The sequence below is a fragment of the Actinia tenebrosa genome, unplaced genomic scaffold (genome assembly GCF_029948245.1).
Source record: "Actinia tenebrosa isolate PJP-AT-01 unplaced genomic scaffold, QUT_ActTen_1.0 PGA_scaffold2__45_contigs__length_23673736, whole genome shotgun sequence".
In the NCBI taxonomy this organism is placed as follows: domain Eukaryota; kingdom Metazoa; phylum Cnidaria; class Anthozoa; order Actiniaria; family Actiniidae; genus Actinia; species Actinia tenebrosa.
Genome location: NW_028292579.1, coordinates 23,601,726 through 23,621,470, shown reverse-complemented (window position 1 = coordinate 23,621,470; position 19,745 = coordinate 23,601,726). Strand labels below are relative to the sequence as shown.

Genomic DNA, 19,745 nt, shown 5'->3' with positions numbered 1-19,745 from the left:
CTTAATAGAATATATAAAACATAGAATATAGAATACATACTGCACTTGGTATCCTGAAATGATGAAATCCAGGGGCGGCGGAAGCTGAAAAATGTTTGGGGGGCACTCCAATATTTCACGGTACCTTGAAATGACCCCCCCCCCCTCCCTGTTTAGCTTGATTACAAACGTGTATGTGTGATATTTCAATCAGTAACATTTTGCGCGCATTAAACCACTTGCAATTGTGCTAAGAGACACAAAAATGATGCAAGTCGTCGCTAGATATATCGTATATTTTTTAGATACAGAAAATTATGTAATATCAAAATAATAAATAATGGTAATCATAACCAAATCTCATGCGTTTTTTTTTTTGTGTGTGAGGCATTATATTCTGGGGGGCCCAGGCCCCCCAAAAAAATCTAGTGGGGGGGCCAGTGCCCCCCCCGCTTCCGCCGCCCCTGAAATCAATCTAAGTCAGGTTATATATGAAATGACATTTAGATGATTAATGGCATTGGATATAACGGTTTTGGTACGTTTGGGAAACAACAATAATATACATACACGGTACAACATGGCGTAACAATGAAATGGCTTCCCATATTGTTTTTCAGTAATTCATCCAATCACAGCGCGTAGTTACGGTTACGGAAGCGACCTTTAGATCCGACGACGAGTACGAGATTGAGTACGGGTTTTAAGCCGATTGGTCCTGTGCACGTGGTTAACACTGAATCGTAGTTAATTTTCCATTTCATTTTACAATCAAAAACTTCAATCTACGTGCACTATGAAGACTAAAAAGTGATAGTGCCCCTCTTTTGCCCCTCTTATTTTGTGCATAAATTAATTATCAAACATGTTGTAAAATAAGTGGCTTTTTTATGCTGATTGGCCTTTCTAAAATAGCGAATAATGATTAGAACCAAAAAGGTACATCCCAACTTCCTTATTCGAAACAGTTTTTTTTTAACGATGAAACTTATGAGAAAGAAGTAACCGCTTAATTTAGTGCTTGATTGGTTACCCATTGAGTTGATTTTTCATGACTTGATTACGTCACGTCCGCGTCCGTCCGTTAGTCCGTGCATACACCACAGGGTCCCCGCTAGCTTCAAAGCAAAACGCAAAAATGCACAGCTTCGGGACGATCTTTGGGACAATTTTAAAACCAAGGACAACAGCGCTAGCAAATACACTTGTATGTATTCAAATATGGATCAAGATATATTCTTTCGGAATGCACTACCTAAATTTGTATATTAAATTAAGGAATACAAAGCGTGCGTCCATGTCTCTTGACTGTGAACTAAAAACACGCTGGGAGTTGTAGAGCAAGGAAGAATCATTATGAATACGAGGCATTGCCGAGTGTTTCTCTTGATTTTCAAATGCTATATAGCTCCCAGAGTGTTAGGCAATACAGAGAAATAAGCAGCCGTTTTATATTGCTCGTCTTATAAAATATTTTTACAAATTTTGCTCGAGTTTGTCTCTTTACTCTGATACAGACAATGTAGCCATCCAATTAACGTGCGCGATATATATTTAAAATATTTTATCAGCCAATCAGCGCGCACGTTATATTTCAAATATTATACGAGCATTGCTATGACTAGACATTAATTTCCATCTCGTACAGCACTGCCATAGTCTTCTTTCGTTTAAATTAAAAAGAAAAATTTCGTTCTTTAGGTTTGAGGCTCGCTGCGACACTGTCAAGTGAAAAGAGGTTAACCAGAGAATCGGTGTTCGCACACAACATAACAATACAATATCAATAATCACAGCAGTGATTTTCAGAGAGATCCTGATTTACTTGTAAAGAATGTCAATGATTTTCTAAGAAAATATAGGTCCTTTTTATAATTTATTTGTAAAGAAAAGAAATCTTCTTATTTTTGATCAGAATCGTCTATTTTAAGAAAAAGCTGAAAGCCGAAAAAAGTAGTTTTCGAAAGTAAAACTGGAAGAACGTCTAAAATATAACACACTTTGCTTGTTGGTAAAGAAGTATTCTAATTTTTATTTATTTTTACTATATTTTAATGAAAAAATAAACTAATTTCAAAACGTTTTGTATGCAATGAACGTAGTATGTATGTTACCGGATATTTTTAACATTGTCAATTGTAATTATGAACAGCAATAGTACCTTGCTTTCCCCCTGTTTTCTGTTTTCGTTACATTTTCTTCTTTCTGTAATAATAACGATGCATGGATCGAAACGTCATTGCTGAACGGCTTGAAAGTAACACCAAACGTCACCGTCTTTTCTCAAATGGTAAATTTTTTTAAGCCAAAGCTTTTCTTCTACTTTATTTTTCAAACTGGACATTGCCTGCCCTTAAAGTTGACAGATCTAGAATCTCGGAGACCTACTGGCCTAAATGCCGCTCATACAATGTTACCTGCTGTTCATGGTTTAGGATATGCGACATTTGAATCTAGTTCATATACGTCAGTATTTGTCCTTTTTAGTGATTTAATTGTTGTATTTATATAACGTTTATTTTGGAGGAACTTGGTATGGGCTTTTTCTCCTGTTGTTCTTTCGCTCAACTAGATTTTTGATTGTTTATTTGCTTGTATTTTCCCATAACTAGTTTATAGGGTAATATGATAAACTGAACTCGTTTGACGATTTCATAAAATATTTCATATACATGCCTTTTTTTAGTTTTATTTATTCATTAAATTAAGCGCGACCTCTCAGTTTATAAATCGGCACTTCTCTTAACAAATGAACCTCAATTGCAAACTAGGGAACTTTCACTTGTACATCTGTGGTAAAAGAATGACATATTTGTCAAAAAGTCTTATTCAATCTTAGTTTTCAAATATAGACCATTGAGGTTTCAAATAGGTGGAACTTCAGTATCAGATTCAGTTCTACATTTACATGATGTGACTCATGATCAAACCCTATCTTTTTCCAGTTTAGCACCATACCGTACAGTACGTACCATTCTCATATAGTAATACGAAGTGGTGAGGCTGATGGATCTCAAAGTCTTCATGGTTTATTTATTTTTCCTGTTGTCGTCGTTAACTTTGACAGGACTTGGTAAGTGCATGCCCTAGACGATGTTCCAATTTATACAATTAAGTTACTTTGGATGCTAATAGAGGCTTTATTCGATGACACTTTTCTGTTACCATATAAAAGTATGATAAAGATAAAATAGTAAGAGTGAAGTCCTTGTTCACGTGATGGCCTTTTCAAACACTTCACAGTAGAATTTATAAATACGTTTTGGATCGCAAACTTGGCTTTAGTTTAGTGATATTAATAACCCACAGAACTCAAAAGTAAGGCTCGCTTTTTTTATTTATGCATCTTTATTTTTTACTTATTTATTTTTTGTTTAGTAAGATATGTCAACAACAAAAACAGCGATATTGGCAACTCTACATCACTATTGACTTTGTGAATTTAGATATAACTGAAGGTTTTTGTATTTGATCACCCAAGATTAAGACGTCGACAATGCACATCCGTCATCCTACTAGTTCCAATCTCCCCTCGAAAAACAAAAACAAAACTATTTTCGCTTAAGCTCAGTAATTATGAGTAGAGTGCTCGCAATAAACCCGTGAAACAAATACTAACTTTTAGTACTAAATGGTGATAAATAAACAATAGAAAACAAAGGATTCTGTATGAAATAGTACTAATTAGTACTAATTAATGTTCACGGATTTAGTGCGTGCACTCTACTGAGTAAATAGCGATAATCAAACAATAGGAAACGAAGGATTCTGTATGAATTACTACTAATTAGTACTAAATATTATTCACGGGTTTAAGTGCGTGCACTCCACTACAATTCACTAACCTTCATTTCTGTTCTTTTCAAGTTTTTAATAGTATCTAAACATTTTTTCAAATATTGGGGGGGGGGGGGGGGGGGGAATGGAAAAGTTAAGGTATTTATTTGTCGGAGGGGATTTGCGGTTAGAAAGTGAATAAGAATTAATTTATTTTACTATCGAAAGGTTTCTTGCCAGGTCAAGATATGTGTAGTTGATTTTTACCATGCACGGAAGTATTTAAGAGTTGTGTGCGCAGAGTAATAAGGTACATCTTAAGGCATATTCTTTATGTAATTCCTAGAGACGCACTCACATTTTTATAGGCAGAAAGTTAGCAAAAGTGAAGCGGAAACGGGCGACAATCATTATGGAAAGTGAGTTGTCATGTGCTTGTATTCACTTTCGATCAAGCTGTTATTCGTAAATTATTTGTTTTATAGAAGTCACGCACCAACCTAAAGACCTAAGAATAATAAAGTATAATAAGAATAGGTCCTTGGAAACTGAGGAAGTAGCTTGTAAATTTCCCAGTAGTGGAAAAATAGAAAATTTAAATTTAAATCCAAGTTAATAGAAATCATTTTTTCTGTCTGACTTTTGCTTGATTTCTTCTGTTTATAGTGAGATCAGGTACGCGGCTAAAGACACATTTGTTTTGGCAATACAGTCTCGAAGAAGGCGTAAAATTTGGCACAAAGATAGCTTCGAGCCCTGTTGACTATATTTAGAAGGGGTGCATCCAAGTCGGTCCCAGGGGGTATTTTCTGAACGGCAGTAGGCGGAACATGCCTTGGATCAAAAGCAATGATCCACCCCTCCCATCAAAACAAAATATCCCCCACCCCCTCCCTCCACCTCCTGACATGGAATCTACTGGCACCCCTTCTAAACTTGTTTCAAGTGCCAGAATAAAACACTGTGCCAAGTTGTCGTGCGTTTTTACTTTCTACATGTCCACCACTCACTTGTTTATTCAGGGCTATATATATATGTATTGCACGCGGTTTATGAAAGTGAAATTTTAAATTGATGCCCGGATTTAGAAATTGGATCGAGAGTCACAGAAAAATGAATTATCTAAGTAAGAAACCTGCAGTGTGCTTTTTAAAATGACTTTTTAAAATGACTTTTACTCTAATTACACTATTAAGCCCTAAACCCTCTTTCTTTCAAGCCCACCTCCATATTTTTAACAAATTATTGCAAATCATTTTCATGATATTTTTCATGATATATTTTATAAAATGATGATTATGCTCATTAAAACGTGATCTTAAAATGTTCCGTCCAGAGAGTATAAAGTTAGCACCATCTGTGAACTCTTTCAAAAAGCAGTTAAAGACATTTTTACTTTCAAATGATGGTTCTTTTTAGTTAACAGATCAAAAACAGTTTTCCGTGTTTTGTGCTCTGATCAAAACACGCGGGATGTTGAGAGAACACGAGAGGAGCGTAGGAAACCACGACGCGTTGCGGAATGCAAATACAAATACGAACGCAAACGTCAAATAAAGCCATAAAACCTTAATGAGATTGAGTTACATGATTCTAAAGTAAAGTAATTTTTTTTTTAAAGTAAAGTTTTTTTTCGATAGGTGCGGCGGCAAATATGACGCTGAACTTTCCCGCCACAGCCAATGTCTCTCTCCCTTATGGTATTCTTAACGTTTACCACAATGGCCAATGGGGGACTGTTTGTGATGATGGATGGGACAGCAATGCGACAAACGTTGCATGTAGACAGCTCGGTTACTCGATTGGCGTGGCGTCGTTCAATATGGGTGATGGAACAGGTCAGATATGGCTGGATGATGTGAAGTGCAATGGGAACGAGAGCTCTTTAGACGAGTGTAGTCACTCAGGATGGGGTGTTCATAACTGTGGTCATACTGAAGATGTTGGTGTTATTTGTCAATCAGGTAATCTACTGAAAATAACTATTTATGAGCAAAACTTTTTTTCTTCGGGGAGGGGTAGGGTGCAAAAAGGTAAGAAAATAAAAATGTCACTGATAAATTGTAGTGAGTAGATCGTCAATGGCAGAAATAATGGAGATGAATTAAATGGCATGGATTTTATTATATCAACCTTTTAACGTAACACTCCCCTCCCCCCTACCCCTGACACAAAAAAATTCTGACCAATATTTTTGAAATATCTTTTGAAGTAGGAAAGAGATTGTTCAAAAACGAACATTCCGTCAAAGCCTCAAATGCTTGTCAAGCAATATTTGACTGTTTTCATTACCATTTTACCCCCTTCGACTACTAGTGGGTACTCTCTCACGTCCTTTGGGCACATGAATACATGAGATACAACCTCGCTATATACAAAAAATAGATATCTTAGATGTATTTTTTTTTTTAACATTGATACCCAATACATGAAAGTAGGCTGATGCTGGGTGCTAGATCCGGATCGAGCCTTTCGTTTGCTTTCCCCAGTGGACATTAAACACCATCACTATAACGTTTACCCAGTCAGTAAATCCTCACACTAACAATTATTAACTAATGAATAGCAATAGAGTTACCCCAACAGGAAAATGATCTTCCTATCTTGTAAATGGGATGATACATTTTCTTAAAAACGTCCTTTTAATCTTAATGTTATTTTAATTAGTCATACATCCCGTCATCGTGCGTCTCTCTGGTGGCAATAACTCAAAAGAAGGTAGAGTCGAAGTACGTTACAACAACATATGGGGTACCATTTGCGACGACGGCTGGAACATAAACAATGCTAATGTTATTTGTAAGATGTTGGGCTACCAAAAAGCAATCAAAATCAAGAGTTTTGGACCAGGTTCTGGAGAGATCTGGCTTGATGACTTATCTTGTACAGGTTCGGAAACCTCTATTGACAAATGCCGCTCTAATGGATGGGGTAGTCACAATTGCGGCCATGGTGAAGATGTAGGAGTCATATGTTTGCAAGGTAATGATAATTATAGAGCTGTTTATGGCAGCCATGTCGAGGAGTTTTATATTCGTAGAAAATAGCATTTGGGTTCCCTGTGCACGGACATGCGCAGTACATGGAATAAAGTTGTTGAAAACCACGTGCAGTCGAGTTCAGTATTTTATTACTAAATTTAAGTGCCTTTTCCAAGGATACAACAAGGAGCAAAAGGAATGCGATGTCTCTCTTTTTTCCCATTACTGAATGAAAAAAAAAACTACTTTATATTTTTGCATTGTCATTGTTTCCCTCTTACAAAAGCGCTCTGATTTGTTGTTGTTGTGTAGTACTATTATGTTGGTCGTCGCAATAAAACTATCAACCGGTTTAAGAGGACCTTGTGCAAAGCAGGTCCAGCATTACTCATGCAGCCTTACATACAACATGTCTTTACAACACATAATATCATTAGAGTTAAATTCAGAGAACGCTTATGTAGAATCTGATGAATTATACATTGCCGCAGGCTCTCCAGACGTCGCTGTTCGTTTGACTTCTGGTAGTGTATCTAACAGTGGTCTTGTTGAAGTACGTTACTATGGTGACTGGAAATCTATATGTGATACCAATTGGGACATAATGGATGCTAACGTCGTCTGCAAAATGTTGGGCTACACGCAAGGTGCTGCAGCTGTTATCAGGAATTACCAAAGTTCTGATTCTGTTTGGCTGTCAAATGTACGATGCAGTGGACGTGAGTCATCAATTGCCAACTGTAATAATGTAGATTGGGGACAAGGAAGCTGTGGAAATAACAAAAGAGCAAATGTCTTGTGCAAATCAGGTAAAGTTGGTAATGTGTCTAGAGTTGCATGACGAGATTTTCACTAGTGAAATAATATTACACAGGTTAAGTTTTTTCTTAGAATATTTCTGCGTTTAGTTATATATGAAAGTAATTGCCCTATTTCACTATGACGTCACATCAAAACAATCTATTGTTTAAACGCAAAGGATCATGGTCGTCGGAGGGGGTCAGGTCAACACCAATTTACCAAAAACTCTTCTAAAACCCGTATCAATCCACGAAGAGAAGTAGAATAGCAAGCAAACGCTCAGAATATTTTTTAGTACATATTAACACATATTATATCTGAAAACCAGGCCATTTTAGATTAAACTGTTTCGCTAGGAGCAAATTTTGTTGAATTTTCTATTGGATTTGGCGATTCTATCCCCCCACATAAACAAGCAGTGACGTCATAGTGAAATAGGGCAATTGAATCTTTGTATTGCATATCACGTGGTGGCAAAACAAGTGGCTACACACAAAGCTGGTCGTGCTGATTAGCGGATGGGTTATTTGAACTGTAGTACTTCAGGACAATGAGTGGGCCTAAGAGTGGGCCTCATTAGATTTATCATGCCTTATTTTCCATTATAGGATCGTCCAATATCCATTTTTCTCTGTCCAATGGAGCAGTGTCCCATAGCGGACGTCTTATGATACGCTATTTTGGCACGCAGGGTTCTGTTTGTGCAGATAATTTTGATATACAGGATGCTCATGTAGCTTGCCGAATGATGGGTTACAGCCATGCTATCACAGTTTACAAACAGCCACAGAGTGACAGAATGCCTGTTTTTTCATTGGTGATGAACTGTAATGGTCCAGAGACATCGATACAGCAGTGTGGATTCAGCCTCTATGAAATAAATGCATGTCGAAGCAACAATGTGGTGTGGATTGTTTGCAGACCCACAGGTACATATATGTTTCAATAATAATAATACTCCCTTTTTGCCTACGCCTATATCCGGGCTAGATAATGGATAAAACAAAAATATCATAGCAACAGTTTTGTTGATTACAGACACTTTTAACCCTTAGGAAAGCTACAATGGCCGAAATTTGGTTGAAATATAGCATCGAAATTTTCACGCACATGCAGCATTTTCTTTTATCACAAATAAAAATTAATGTGCACTGTTTTTTCCATATATAATAATTTCTCATCAATATCGCCGAGAAAGCTAAAAGTGGAAACCAACAAGTATGGAAAGTACAATAAATCCTGTATTAGAACGCCGATAATCATTTATACAAGCAAGTTTATATGGTTTAATGTATGCCCGGGGGGGGGGGGGGGGGGGGGGTACTCCCCTATATTTGTTATATGGGTATGTGCCGCCCTATAGGGTATGGTTTTTCGGCTTTTGGGTCTGGGGTAGGGTATCATTTTCGGACATTTTGTCTGGGATAGGGTATCATTTTATTCTGGTATAGGGTGTATAATTCTTAGTTTTAGTCTGGGGTAGGGTATGTAAAATCAAAATTTTAGGTCTGGGATAGGGTCAGGGTTTTGAGGTCCTGGTGGCACACCCCTACCCAAATTGGGGTGGTAGTACCCCCCCCCTCCCCCCCGGGAATGTATGATAGGTTTGGTAAATATTTTCCCGAAAGTACCACACTAAAAAAAATACGCACTAACTTAATCGAAATAAGTACAGTCAACTCCCGCCTTGTGGATACCCCGATATTACGGACACCTCGCTATTAGGGACAGAAGAAAAATTCCTGGCAAACATACTGACCATGAAATGAACGTAATTAATTCTCGCTATTGCGGACGACCCTCGCTAATATGGACACCAAGTTACGGTCCCGAGGGTGTCCGCTTTAACCAGAGTTGACTTTATATACCCAACCAGATCGGAAAATGTATGTAGGTACTGACTTTATGCGCATTTTTTCGTATGAATATTGTATGAAGCTACATGTATCTTCATGATTGGGCATTGGAGATAAAGACCTATGCTCTCCCCCTCGCCTTAGCACAAAGCACTTTTGACCAATATTTTTATAATTCCTTTTTGGAGTATGGAAAAAAATTTGAAGCAACCACTCCGTCTAAACCTCAGATGACTGTCAACGGTTTTTAAATTTTCTGCAGCTAAATTGCCATTTGGATCCCCCCTCCCTCACTACTGAACTACGCTCTTACCTCGGCAAGGACCGATGTACACAGAAGATACAATCTCATTTTATACAAGAAGAGCTAGAATATGTATTTAATTCTACACCATTTTTTAGGATCTTGGACAACAAGAATACGTTTCCAAGGTGGGTCATCAAGTATGGAAGGACGCGTCGAGATCCAGCAGTACGGAGTCTGGGGCACAGTCTGCAATTCTCATTGGGACATACGTGATGCTAATGTAGTGTGTCGTATGCTGAACTACAAGGGCGCCATGAGAGTTTACACAGCGGGTGGAGGGACAGGTCCAGTATGGCTTACGAGACTTGGATGTAAGGGAGACGAGAAAGACCTACTGAACTGTACTCATAGTGGACTGGGACAGACAGGATCATGTAGTCATGGCAACGATGCTGGAGTATATTGTCATCAATATCCAAGTTTGTGTATAGGATTAACGGTACCCCGGGCATATTCAAGCATTAGCTCAGTCATCATTTCTGTAAGGGATTTCTCTTGGCTGAATCAATTTAGGGGAAGCGTGGTCGACCCACGGATCGAAACCGAACATTCCGGAGAAAACCCATAGAAACTTGGAGATACCCAACATAAACTAATTCTACAAAGACATATTTTTTTCTCCGTAAAAAAATAATTTATTGCGTAAGGTGATCTATTTGGGATCAATATACGATGATTCAGTAAGACGCTTGCACAAATATTTCAACCAACGATGTTTTATTTCCGTTTTAGATATTCAAGTTCGTTTAGCTGGAGGAGGTTCTCCTTACATTGGTCGGGTTGAAGTCAAGTTTAATAATATTTGGGGAACGATTTGCGGTAGTTATTGGGGTATACATGAGGCAACTGTTATCTGTCGCATGTTAAACTATCAAAGAGCAATTGCTAGTATCAGATATTTTGGAGGAGGTCGTGACAAAATCTGGCTCAGAAACGTACATTGTGCTGGAAATGAGGAATCTTTAGAACTATGTAGTCATTCAGGCTGGAACAGTTACAGTTGTGGTCATGACGCTGACGTTGGGGTTAATTGTAATGGATCATCTACTGGTGAGTAGGCTTAATTTATGTAAAGCTGTGTTTTCGTTGTGTAATAATAACCAAAGCTTCCACGTATAAAATATGCATCCAGTTGAACGAGGATCCAACCAAATACGATGAAAACGTTAAAAAATACAACCATCTATTGTCCTTCAATTTGAATTTTCTGAAAGGGTCTACATTCTACAAATCACACAACTTTGAATTACTTCTTAACTTGATTATCAAAATTCTGCTCAAGGTCCAAATGTAGCTGTTCGTCTGGTGGATGGAAGTACTCCAAATCAAGGCCGAGTAGAGGTTCGATATTACGGAGTCTGGGGTACAGTTTGTAGAGACAACTTTGGTTGGGCAAATGCTCATGTGGTCTGTCGCATGTTGAACTACACCAAAGCAATGTTATATGGAACTGCAAATGTTAGAGGAAATGGTCCAATTCTTTTAGATGATGTAAAGTGTCGTGGTTACGAGAGGTCATTGGAGTATTGCTCACATAGGAGTTGGGGTCAGCACGACTGTGGACATTATGCAGATATTGGCGTCAGATGTGGGAATTTGACAAAAGGTACTTAATAGTGTAACGTTACTAAATTACTAAATTCTCTAGTTGCGCTGTTATGACATTTTATCAGACTGTTAACAGTTTAACAGGGAGTGGGGACACGTTTGATGCGGCACGCAGAAAGAGGAAAAGTTAGAGAAAAATACGACGACTGATATAAGTTAGGAGAGAAAAAAGGACTGGTTAGCAGTCTAATATTATATATTACAAATATTTTGGGGGGTATATAATCTTAACTTCGTATGCTTTGACCAACGGCGAATTTCGATACAGATGAAGATCGGTTGAAACGAAAAGCTCGCGCCGAAAAATGAATAGATAATAGTATGCAAGAAATGATTTTTGATTTTCAGTTGAACAAGGGAAATCACGCAATAGGCTGCGTCAATAAAAAAAATTGTCTGGTACCCTCACTTGCTCTGACTGACAGCGGTATTTCGGATTTTCCTATTACGACTGTTGTCTAGATCTGTTGATCAGCGCGCACAAATGAAAAGTTTGACATCCTCGATTCTGCCTAACATTTCCCTTCCAGATGAATTAGCCGTGGAAGTCCGTCTCGTTAAAACCGTACAAAACCTTTCTGGTGAAGTGGAAGTGAGATACCAAAATACCTGGAGACCAGTCTGTGATGATACCTGGGATATACTAGATGCACACGTGGTCTGTAGAATGCTTGGTTACCAAGCTGCACTTGCAGCGGTCAAAAGATACAGGCGAGGAAGAGCAGGACCGTGGTTGAGCCAAGTCCAATGTAATGGCGCAGAAAAATCAATAAGTGAATGTTATCACCGTGGGTGGATCAATAAACTTTGCACTGGATATTTCACTGCTGCTGTCTTATGCCAGCATCCAGAGGGTAAACAATTCTGCTCAACAAATTTTTTCGTGTAATCACTTTTGCTGCCAATAACTCGATGTTCTTATAGCCAATGCAATGAAACATAAAGCTGGCAGGTCATGATCCCATTATATAATGTTTTGGAAGCATTTCCTATTACATATTTGTAGTCGTAGGTACTCGCAAAATATTCATTTAGTTAGTGCCATTGCAACTGCACTTTGTGCATCTTTGTGCTTTTTGATTTATATTTTACTTATACCATCTACATAGAGTTCTCTACAGTAAAAATCAGAATGGAAAAGAATCCAACTGTTTAAAGATTAGTGAAAGTCTTCCCAAATGGCAGCTATTTAGTTATATCGTAATGTGGAAAAGGCTACGGTATTGCACTTGTTATACGGTATTGCACTTGTTTTCTTTATAATCTGTATTTTTTTTTTTACCTTAGGCTCTTTACCAATAGACATTCGTCTGGAAGACGGAAATTTACCCAACATTGGCCGTGTTGCTGTTCGCTATGGTAACGTATGGGGTACCATATGTAACAGGGGACTAGACATCAACGATGCTAAAGTGATTTGTCGTATGCTCGGCTACCCCGGGACAAGTAAGGTGTATCCAAAGTCCACTTTCAGACCTGGAAATGGTACTATCTGGTTGAGTAACCTGGATTGTAATGGAACAGAGGACTCGATTATTGACTGTCGTCATCCAGGATGGGGACAAACAATATGTAGTCATGACGACGATGCAGAAGTCGTTTGTGAAAAGGGTAAAAGACACACCTATATTCTGTATATCGCACTTTCTTTTATAAAAGTAAAATAAATCACTGAGTAGCTTAAGTAAAACACCACTACACAAAAATATAGCTTATCTTAGTGTTATATCATCTTGATAAATCTTTTTTTTAATATTCATCATTTTATTCCAGGGAAATACTATAGTGGGAGGAAAGATATTCATCTTTTTATTCCAGAGAAATACTATAGTGGGATGTCTTAGGGGCAAATGTCATTTTAGTCTTTAACAAACCCACTGGAAAACGAGGAAGACTCAATACAAGTGAAAGTGAATAGTTTTATAATTAGAATATAAAATCATGTTCATTTGCATAAGCTTTAACTTGTATTTTTTAAGCGAATTCACTTTTGTTTTGAACCATTAACTATGGTTCAGTTCACGTGAAAAGAGAGTTGTGATGCGATTAGTTTACACGAAGAAAGAAGCTATAGAAATATAGATAAGTTGTAGTGCTTGGGAACGAGGTTATTCCGGGCGAAAGCCCTTGGAATTAAATTCGGAAAAATTAATTTCCGACCTCGCTGGGAATCGAACCCACGACCTTCGGAATTGTACTACCGATGCTCTACCAGCTGAGAAAGAAGCGTTAACTTTACCCATGGTGCTATGATCTTCCTATCTGCGAGACAGGAAGATCCTACTGTTAGGAAATATATATTGTAGTACCATAAAGAAGCCTGCCAATGCGTATATAAACAGAAAACAATATGAATATATAGCCGGTAGGTTGATTCTCCTGCAAGGAAGAAATTAGTTCGAGGACAATTCTACTCCCACGTAAACAGGGACTTACTTATGACGCTACTTATAACAATACCGATATATTAATTAACGGGATGCTTATCTCCTTGGCAGCTGGTATTCCTCGATTTCAAATAAATAATTCCAATGCAGTAACAGAATCGACAGCCTTTCTTATGATTGAAGCAACGGGTGCCATCGACGAAGCATTAAACAGGTAATATCAATTGCAAGGCGATATGCGATTCTAATTTATTACTTTTTTGTCTTTCACACAGTGACATCATATTCCATTAAATAATTTTCAGGATCCAGATTATGGTCTTTGGTTCGTAAAAAAAATTAACCCTGAAATTTCTTATTTTGTTTAAATACAATTTATTTTCCTTTTAGTTCTTATCAGATAGTCGTGGTAAAGGTAGACCAGAATGTCATTTTCAGTTCCATGGATCAGCCACAGCAAATGTTGCCAGCTATGATAGAACATTTTACCACGGCAACCAATAATGGTTCTGCCTTCTACGTTACGGCTGAGGTTGAATATTATGCATCGTCATTTAATTTTACTGTCGGTGATGGACTTGAGTATAATGGTTATTACAATGCGCCATTGGAAATAGGGTGTGTATACAAAGTGTACCTGAGAATCGTCACCAGGACAACAACTGGGGTGAGTGATACGAATGATTTCAGGATTGAAATTTTTAGGGAATAGAGGTTTTGAACCATCACCTGATCTAACCTTGGCAGGAAAAATACAATCGTTTTACATGAGAAAGAATTAAATTTCCAAGAGCTAAGGGATTCTTGCTCTTCTGTCATCTAACCATAGGCAGCCCAAACTATATACGGGTGCCTGCACGTGATGGTGCAAAACCTCAATCAATTCTCGACTTTCACATCCCCATAATCCTTTGCGTCTTTAGGGGGTAGCCAGAGGGTAAAAACCCACTTATTTTGCTGAAGGCTGATCAGGCAATGTTGAAAATACCTTGTTAAGTATCCAAAGATAAAATGAAGAAGTAAAAAACAGAAAACGATAGAAGCATGAAGACGTTTAAGGTAAATTTTAAACATTTTTTCGTAAGTTCATACATTTTCTGTAAGACCAAAACTCTTTATGATCTGTACACGCAAAAATAACTTGGAATAAACTGATAATCAGTATTGTACAGATAAAAGCAGGTATAGTATAAATTCAATTAAGAAAATTTTCAATTTGGGAAGGTTTTTTGATTGGTGACCCCCCAAAAACGCAAGGCATTATGGGGATGTGAAAGTCGAGAATGGTCGTTTATCCTCTAGGATCCCTGAACGTGCGTAGAGGTTTTTTTTTTTTCTGATGACTTTTCACCGTGTTCTGTCTTTGATTTTCTTTCCCTTCAAACAAACTCGTGTTAATTTTGAATTCTGTGAGATAGACACTTGTCTCGACATACATCAGCTTAGGGGATAGTTTCATTTCAAGTCAGTTTGTAATGGTCACTTGTGATGAGTCCACAATTGACCATTAAAAATTGATAGAGTAAACGTATAAATCTACAGAGAAAAGTGTACGGGGATTCATCGTTTGTGGCTTTTAAAACTAAATCAAGTATTGGGAAAGGTAAGCACATGCGTTATGAAATGCCAAAATTATTGAAAGGAGTAGCTTGGTTAGCCTGCGTCACATCCGGAATGTTCTTCGTCAATACGAATTTACGAAGAAAATTCCGGATGTGACGCAGGCTATGGCTTGGTGTAAAATTTCCCCCATTTAAATCACGTGTTTAAGTGCCTTGTCAAGTCCATTAAGTATCCTTATTAGTGCATATTACATAATATTTGAGGTATAACGCGTGCTAATTGGCTAGCTATTGTGTTTATATTGGATAGAGTCACGCTCTCGCACAAAATAAAGAGAAACCGTTGGCAAGCCTCATACCTCTGTTCCTATATGCTTGCTTCTCTAGTGCTCTAGCTTTACCAGCGTGTTGACACGAGTGTAAAATTGTCTGCACATCCTCTAACGGCGTATGCAGATTAGTCGAAACTTCTTCATGCTTTTGTAAAATTATGTAAATTTTACTTTAAGACAGTCCTGACAAATGGAGCACGAAATGCCAAAACTTTCACGTTCTCGTTTAATACAGTATCTTGCCACACAAAAGTACACTCTTGAAATCTTTTGACAACAGCCAAAGATGCGCGCGCGTTTTATATTCCATAAATCAATAAAAAATTCTCTTTATTTTGACACATTTAAACGTGTCCCACCAACAGGGGTCAGTGGCAGCAAGATATTCCAAGCTTCAGGCAGTATAGTCATAGTTCTTTCCGTTGCATTAGTGATTTGTATTGTGCTTTTGATTGGATGTTCGAATTTGCTCCGGAGACGAAGGAATGAAAGGGTTGATAACAAAGTGAAGTCACAAGGCAATGAAGGTAATGTTCAGAATGATGACTAATTGTCTAAATCAGCCCTTAGCTGTTACAATAAATTAGCATGTACCCAAAAATAAGGTACTTTATATCTATCATTTTAATATTATTTTTCTTAAAATTGATACTACTTAATAAAAAAATATATTAATATCATTAAGACTAAACCGGGCATCCACCATGTAGAAAATAATATTAATAATTATAGTAATTAATAATGATTATTTTCTTAGCGATTGAGATGAGCAGTGTTCATTCTCCAATGTATGGCAATACAGAAGGCATTTACCAGACTCTTCTTCACCTGTCTCCGCCTCAAATAGAAGAGAGCCATTACGCCAATGTGTCTGATAGTGAGCCAAAACAATGTCAAATGTCGAGCGGAACATCAGTGGTATGTATATAGTTTAGATTTTAAAAGCTTAGTAATTATGATATATCATTATCGTCATAATTATTTATCATAATAGGCCCTTTGTAGCTCAGTAATCACGTGCTGATTAATTCACTGCGAGCAAATGAATGAACATATTGATTCCGACGGGTGAAATATACTGGTGAGCAAACAAACTTTCTACAGTCTGTTTCGAGAGATCGTAATAAAACTGCGTTTCGTAACACACTGGTTGCACATCGTTTGATTCGATCAGTTCTTTACAAGTAGCTAAAAAGAATCACCAATTCAAAATGAAATAAAACATTTTGCTCACCAGTGCAGACACGTGACCGTTAACTGTAAAGGGCCTATTATGACCATCATTCTTATGCTGTTCATCGTCACTATTGGTCATCTTCGCATTTTGTCGATATTACGAACCCTCTCACTGGTTAATAGATGACCACGTGTCACTAACTTAATTTAAATGTATATTCGCTTTGCCTCGGAAAACACCGAAAATCTCGGGAAAACGAAACTTAATATTGTCCTCAAGACCTGAGACATTAAGTGAATCACATTATTACGGTTTAATAATTGCATATATACAGATACGTTTTTCAGTTTCTTTATAGATTGCTATCAATAGACGTCACTTCCGGTAATAGCTCTTTTTCGATGGCTTGTAGAATCCTGGAGATTGTTTTGATCTCTTGTTTTCTGGTTTATTAGGACTGATATGTTTTGACTCAGCATCCGCTAGTTGCCCCCTAGTCAACCGCTTGTTTGCCCCCCAGTCAACTCCAAAAAAGTCACGTGATTGATAGTAAGCAATTGATGGTTTATAGTCCGATTTACATGACAAAGACATAACTAAGACTAAAAGATCGCAAAATGAAACAGAGAAAAAAACTTTTTTAGAAAGTTCTTAAAAAAATATGGTTGGCATGAAAGCAAGGATTTGATAACGATTTTTGACAATTTCTTTTTCTTCAAGGGAGGAAACACATCGACCAGCAAAAAGGAAGAGGGGTTGTATGAAAACGTTGAAGACGTAAAGAGAGCTACGCCCCTTCTTAAGTTCAAGTAAAATTCAAACTTCTGTAAAAAGAAAAATTGTAGTCAAGCCTCGATACCGTAAACAGAGCAGACGACTATGGATTTTGGATGAATTCAGCTAACCAGCAGAGGATTAGAAAAAATGTTCATTGATTTGCGTGCTTCCATCCAGTTTTGGGTGCACGCGGGAGGCTCCTAAGCACGAAGGAAGAGTAAGAGAACCGTACAAGTGCACCCAAAACTAAATGGAAGCACGCTAATCAATGACCCATACTTTTATAACATAGCTAAAGCGTGAACAAATAATTGTTAATCGAGAACAATTCAAAACTTTTCTTAACGAAATCTCAATTACATCGTGCGCGCTACTCAATTACGTCAGCGTGCACCATCGATTTTAGGATGCACGCTCATGCGCGTTAAATAACCAATCAGAGCGCACGTTATATCGTCTCTATTTTATGATCACGATTTTTGATGACCTTTCTTAAAACCATGCAGGTTAGAAATTTATTAAACATCCCTTTTAGGTATTCAAAGTCAGGTAGCAATAAACAATATTCTTCAGAGCCCTGAACCAAATAAAAATAAAGAAATAACGAAATAAAGAAATCGTCTTTGATTTACGAAGGTAACACTTGATATACCCAATGGCAAACAAACATGTGGCCCTCGTTTCTAGTCTCCTTCGCGGCCGACATAACTTTCGGCCAAAAATGTCCCAACGCCAAATCAAACAACAGTCTCAAGTAGGCCAACAAGGTTTGCCCGTTCAAGCAGACCAACAAGGTTTACCCGTTCAAGCAGACCAACAAGGTTTACCCGTTCAAGCAGGCCAACAAGGTTTACCCGTTCAAGCAGGCCAACCATGGTTTACCAAGCAGGCCAACAGCCTCAACTAGCAGGCCAACAAAATGTGGTTTTTCATCCTCCAGCTCTCGAGGTATTTTGTTGTTGTCATTTTCATTTTGCTTTTACGTTAGTCCAGCCTCTTTATACACGTTCATCTTTGGCGTTTGCTAAGTTTTAAGCGAGTTTTCGCTTGACCTTCTTTATGGCAACTATTTTGGTTCTATTTTAAAGTAAAACAAAATAAAACGTATCTTATTTTAGCCCATTTTCTACTGCTTTGTTGTTTTTCAATGTGCTTTTACTCACGTCATTGTGTTAGGCTTCTAAAATATCTCGTGTTATTTCAAAGGGTGCGGTTCATCTACTCATTTGCATAGCGAGTGTGAACTATTTCACACCTTTATATACGTTTAATTTGTGCGTTCATTATAATTCAATGTTCTGTCCTATGTTTCCGAGTTCCTCTGTATTGTCACGCTATTTGAGTCTTTTCTATATGTTTTACAGTTTTGCGAGTAAACAGTTTTGTCTCGCTATTTGAGTATATATGTGATGCATTTTTTGCGAGTTAACAGTTTTGTCTCGCTCTTTGAATATAAAAGTGATACATTTTTGCGAGTTAACAGTTTTGTGTCGCTCTTTGAGTATATATGTGATGCATTTTTGCGAATTAGCAGTTTTGTCTCGCTATTTGAGTATAGAAGTCTGAAGATCTCACAGCATTGCCATTGAAGGCACGCCTTAAAATTTTGGAAGACCCGGCAAAATCAGACCACGGTGGTATCTCTCCTCGCAAAGATTGTTTGGCTCTCAAAGCTCCTCAAGATTTCGATCTCTTGTTTTTTTGTGCAATCTTGTTGTTTGCTTCATTTTCTGGCATTCTATCCCTTCCTTAGGGTTGACAGTTCTGAAAGGGTTTCTTCGCCCTAGCCGGATTACCGACGCTCATAGCTGTCATCTCCAGTTGTTCAAAGCCCGATTAGTGTTATTCCTGGGTTAACTCTTAATAAGACCTATAGAGTTAATCCTGGATTTGCGCTAATCCAGCTTTAAACAACCCGGCCCGTTTCGCTTTCGATTGTTCCCAAGTTGTTGATTTTGTTCTCTTCCATTTTTCCCAGGCCAGTCTGAATTTTACAACTTGGGAGTTTGGCCTTTTTTTGACCCAACCACCGTCATTCCTCTTCAGTCCACTCGTTGGGTTAACTGGAAATTAGCTCCATTAGTCCAGGGGATGACAGCCAACAGTGAACGTATTAGTGAAGATTTTCTACATGCCGTTCACAATGGGAAAGCGACAGCAGATGCGTCAATGCTGGCCTTTGGCGATCCGCGTATATTCCG

At 37.8% G+C, this 19,745-nt stretch overlaps 1 protein-coding gene across 2 annotated transcripts; it reads left to right on the top strand.

Moving 5' to 3' along the window:
* The first annotated feature begins 2,197 nt into the window (after positions 1-2,197).
* Positions 2,198-18,150, top strand: LOC116298122 (scavenger receptor cysteine-rich type 1 protein M130). Of its 2 annotated transcripts, none has more exons than XM_089033901.1 (17): positions 2,198-2,269; positions 2,925-3,052; positions 5,397-5,720; positions 6,424-6,738; positions 7,229-7,546; positions 8,147-8,467; positions 9,797-10,120; positions 10,434-10,751; positions 10,984-11,307; positions 11,840-12,163; positions 12,597-12,920; positions 13,808-13,910; positions 14,087-14,363; positions 15,239-15,299; positions 15,956-16,117; positions 16,348-16,508; positions 17,488-18,150. In XM_089033901.1, exons 2-17 carry the CDS (start codon positions 2,986-2,988, stop codon positions 17,578-17,580), a joined length of 3,816 nt encoding a protein of 1,271 aa, XP_088890027.1. In that variant the 5' UTR covers positions 2,198-2,269; positions 2,925-2,985; the 3' UTR covers positions 17,581-18,150. The 2 variants fall into 2 exon arrangements, with proteins under 2 accessions (XP_088890027.1, XP_088890026.1); XM_089033900.1 differs by having other exon boundaries at positions 2,218-2,445.
* The last annotated feature ends 1,595 nt before the right edge of the window (positions 18,151-19,745 follow it).

Coding starts and splice junctions, on each gene's coding strand:
- LOC116298122 (XM_089033901.1), top strand. CDS start 2,986: ATGGATCTCAAAGTCTTCATGGTTTATTTATTTTTCCTGTTGTCGTCG. Junction 5,721..6,423: donor TGGTGTTATTTGTCAATCAG/GTAATCTACTGA, acceptor TATTTTAATTAG/TCATACATCCCGTCATCGTG. Junction 6,739..7,228: donor AGGAGTCATATGTTTGCAAG/GTAATGATAATT, acceptor ACATTGCCGCAG/GCTCTCCAGACGTCGCTGTT.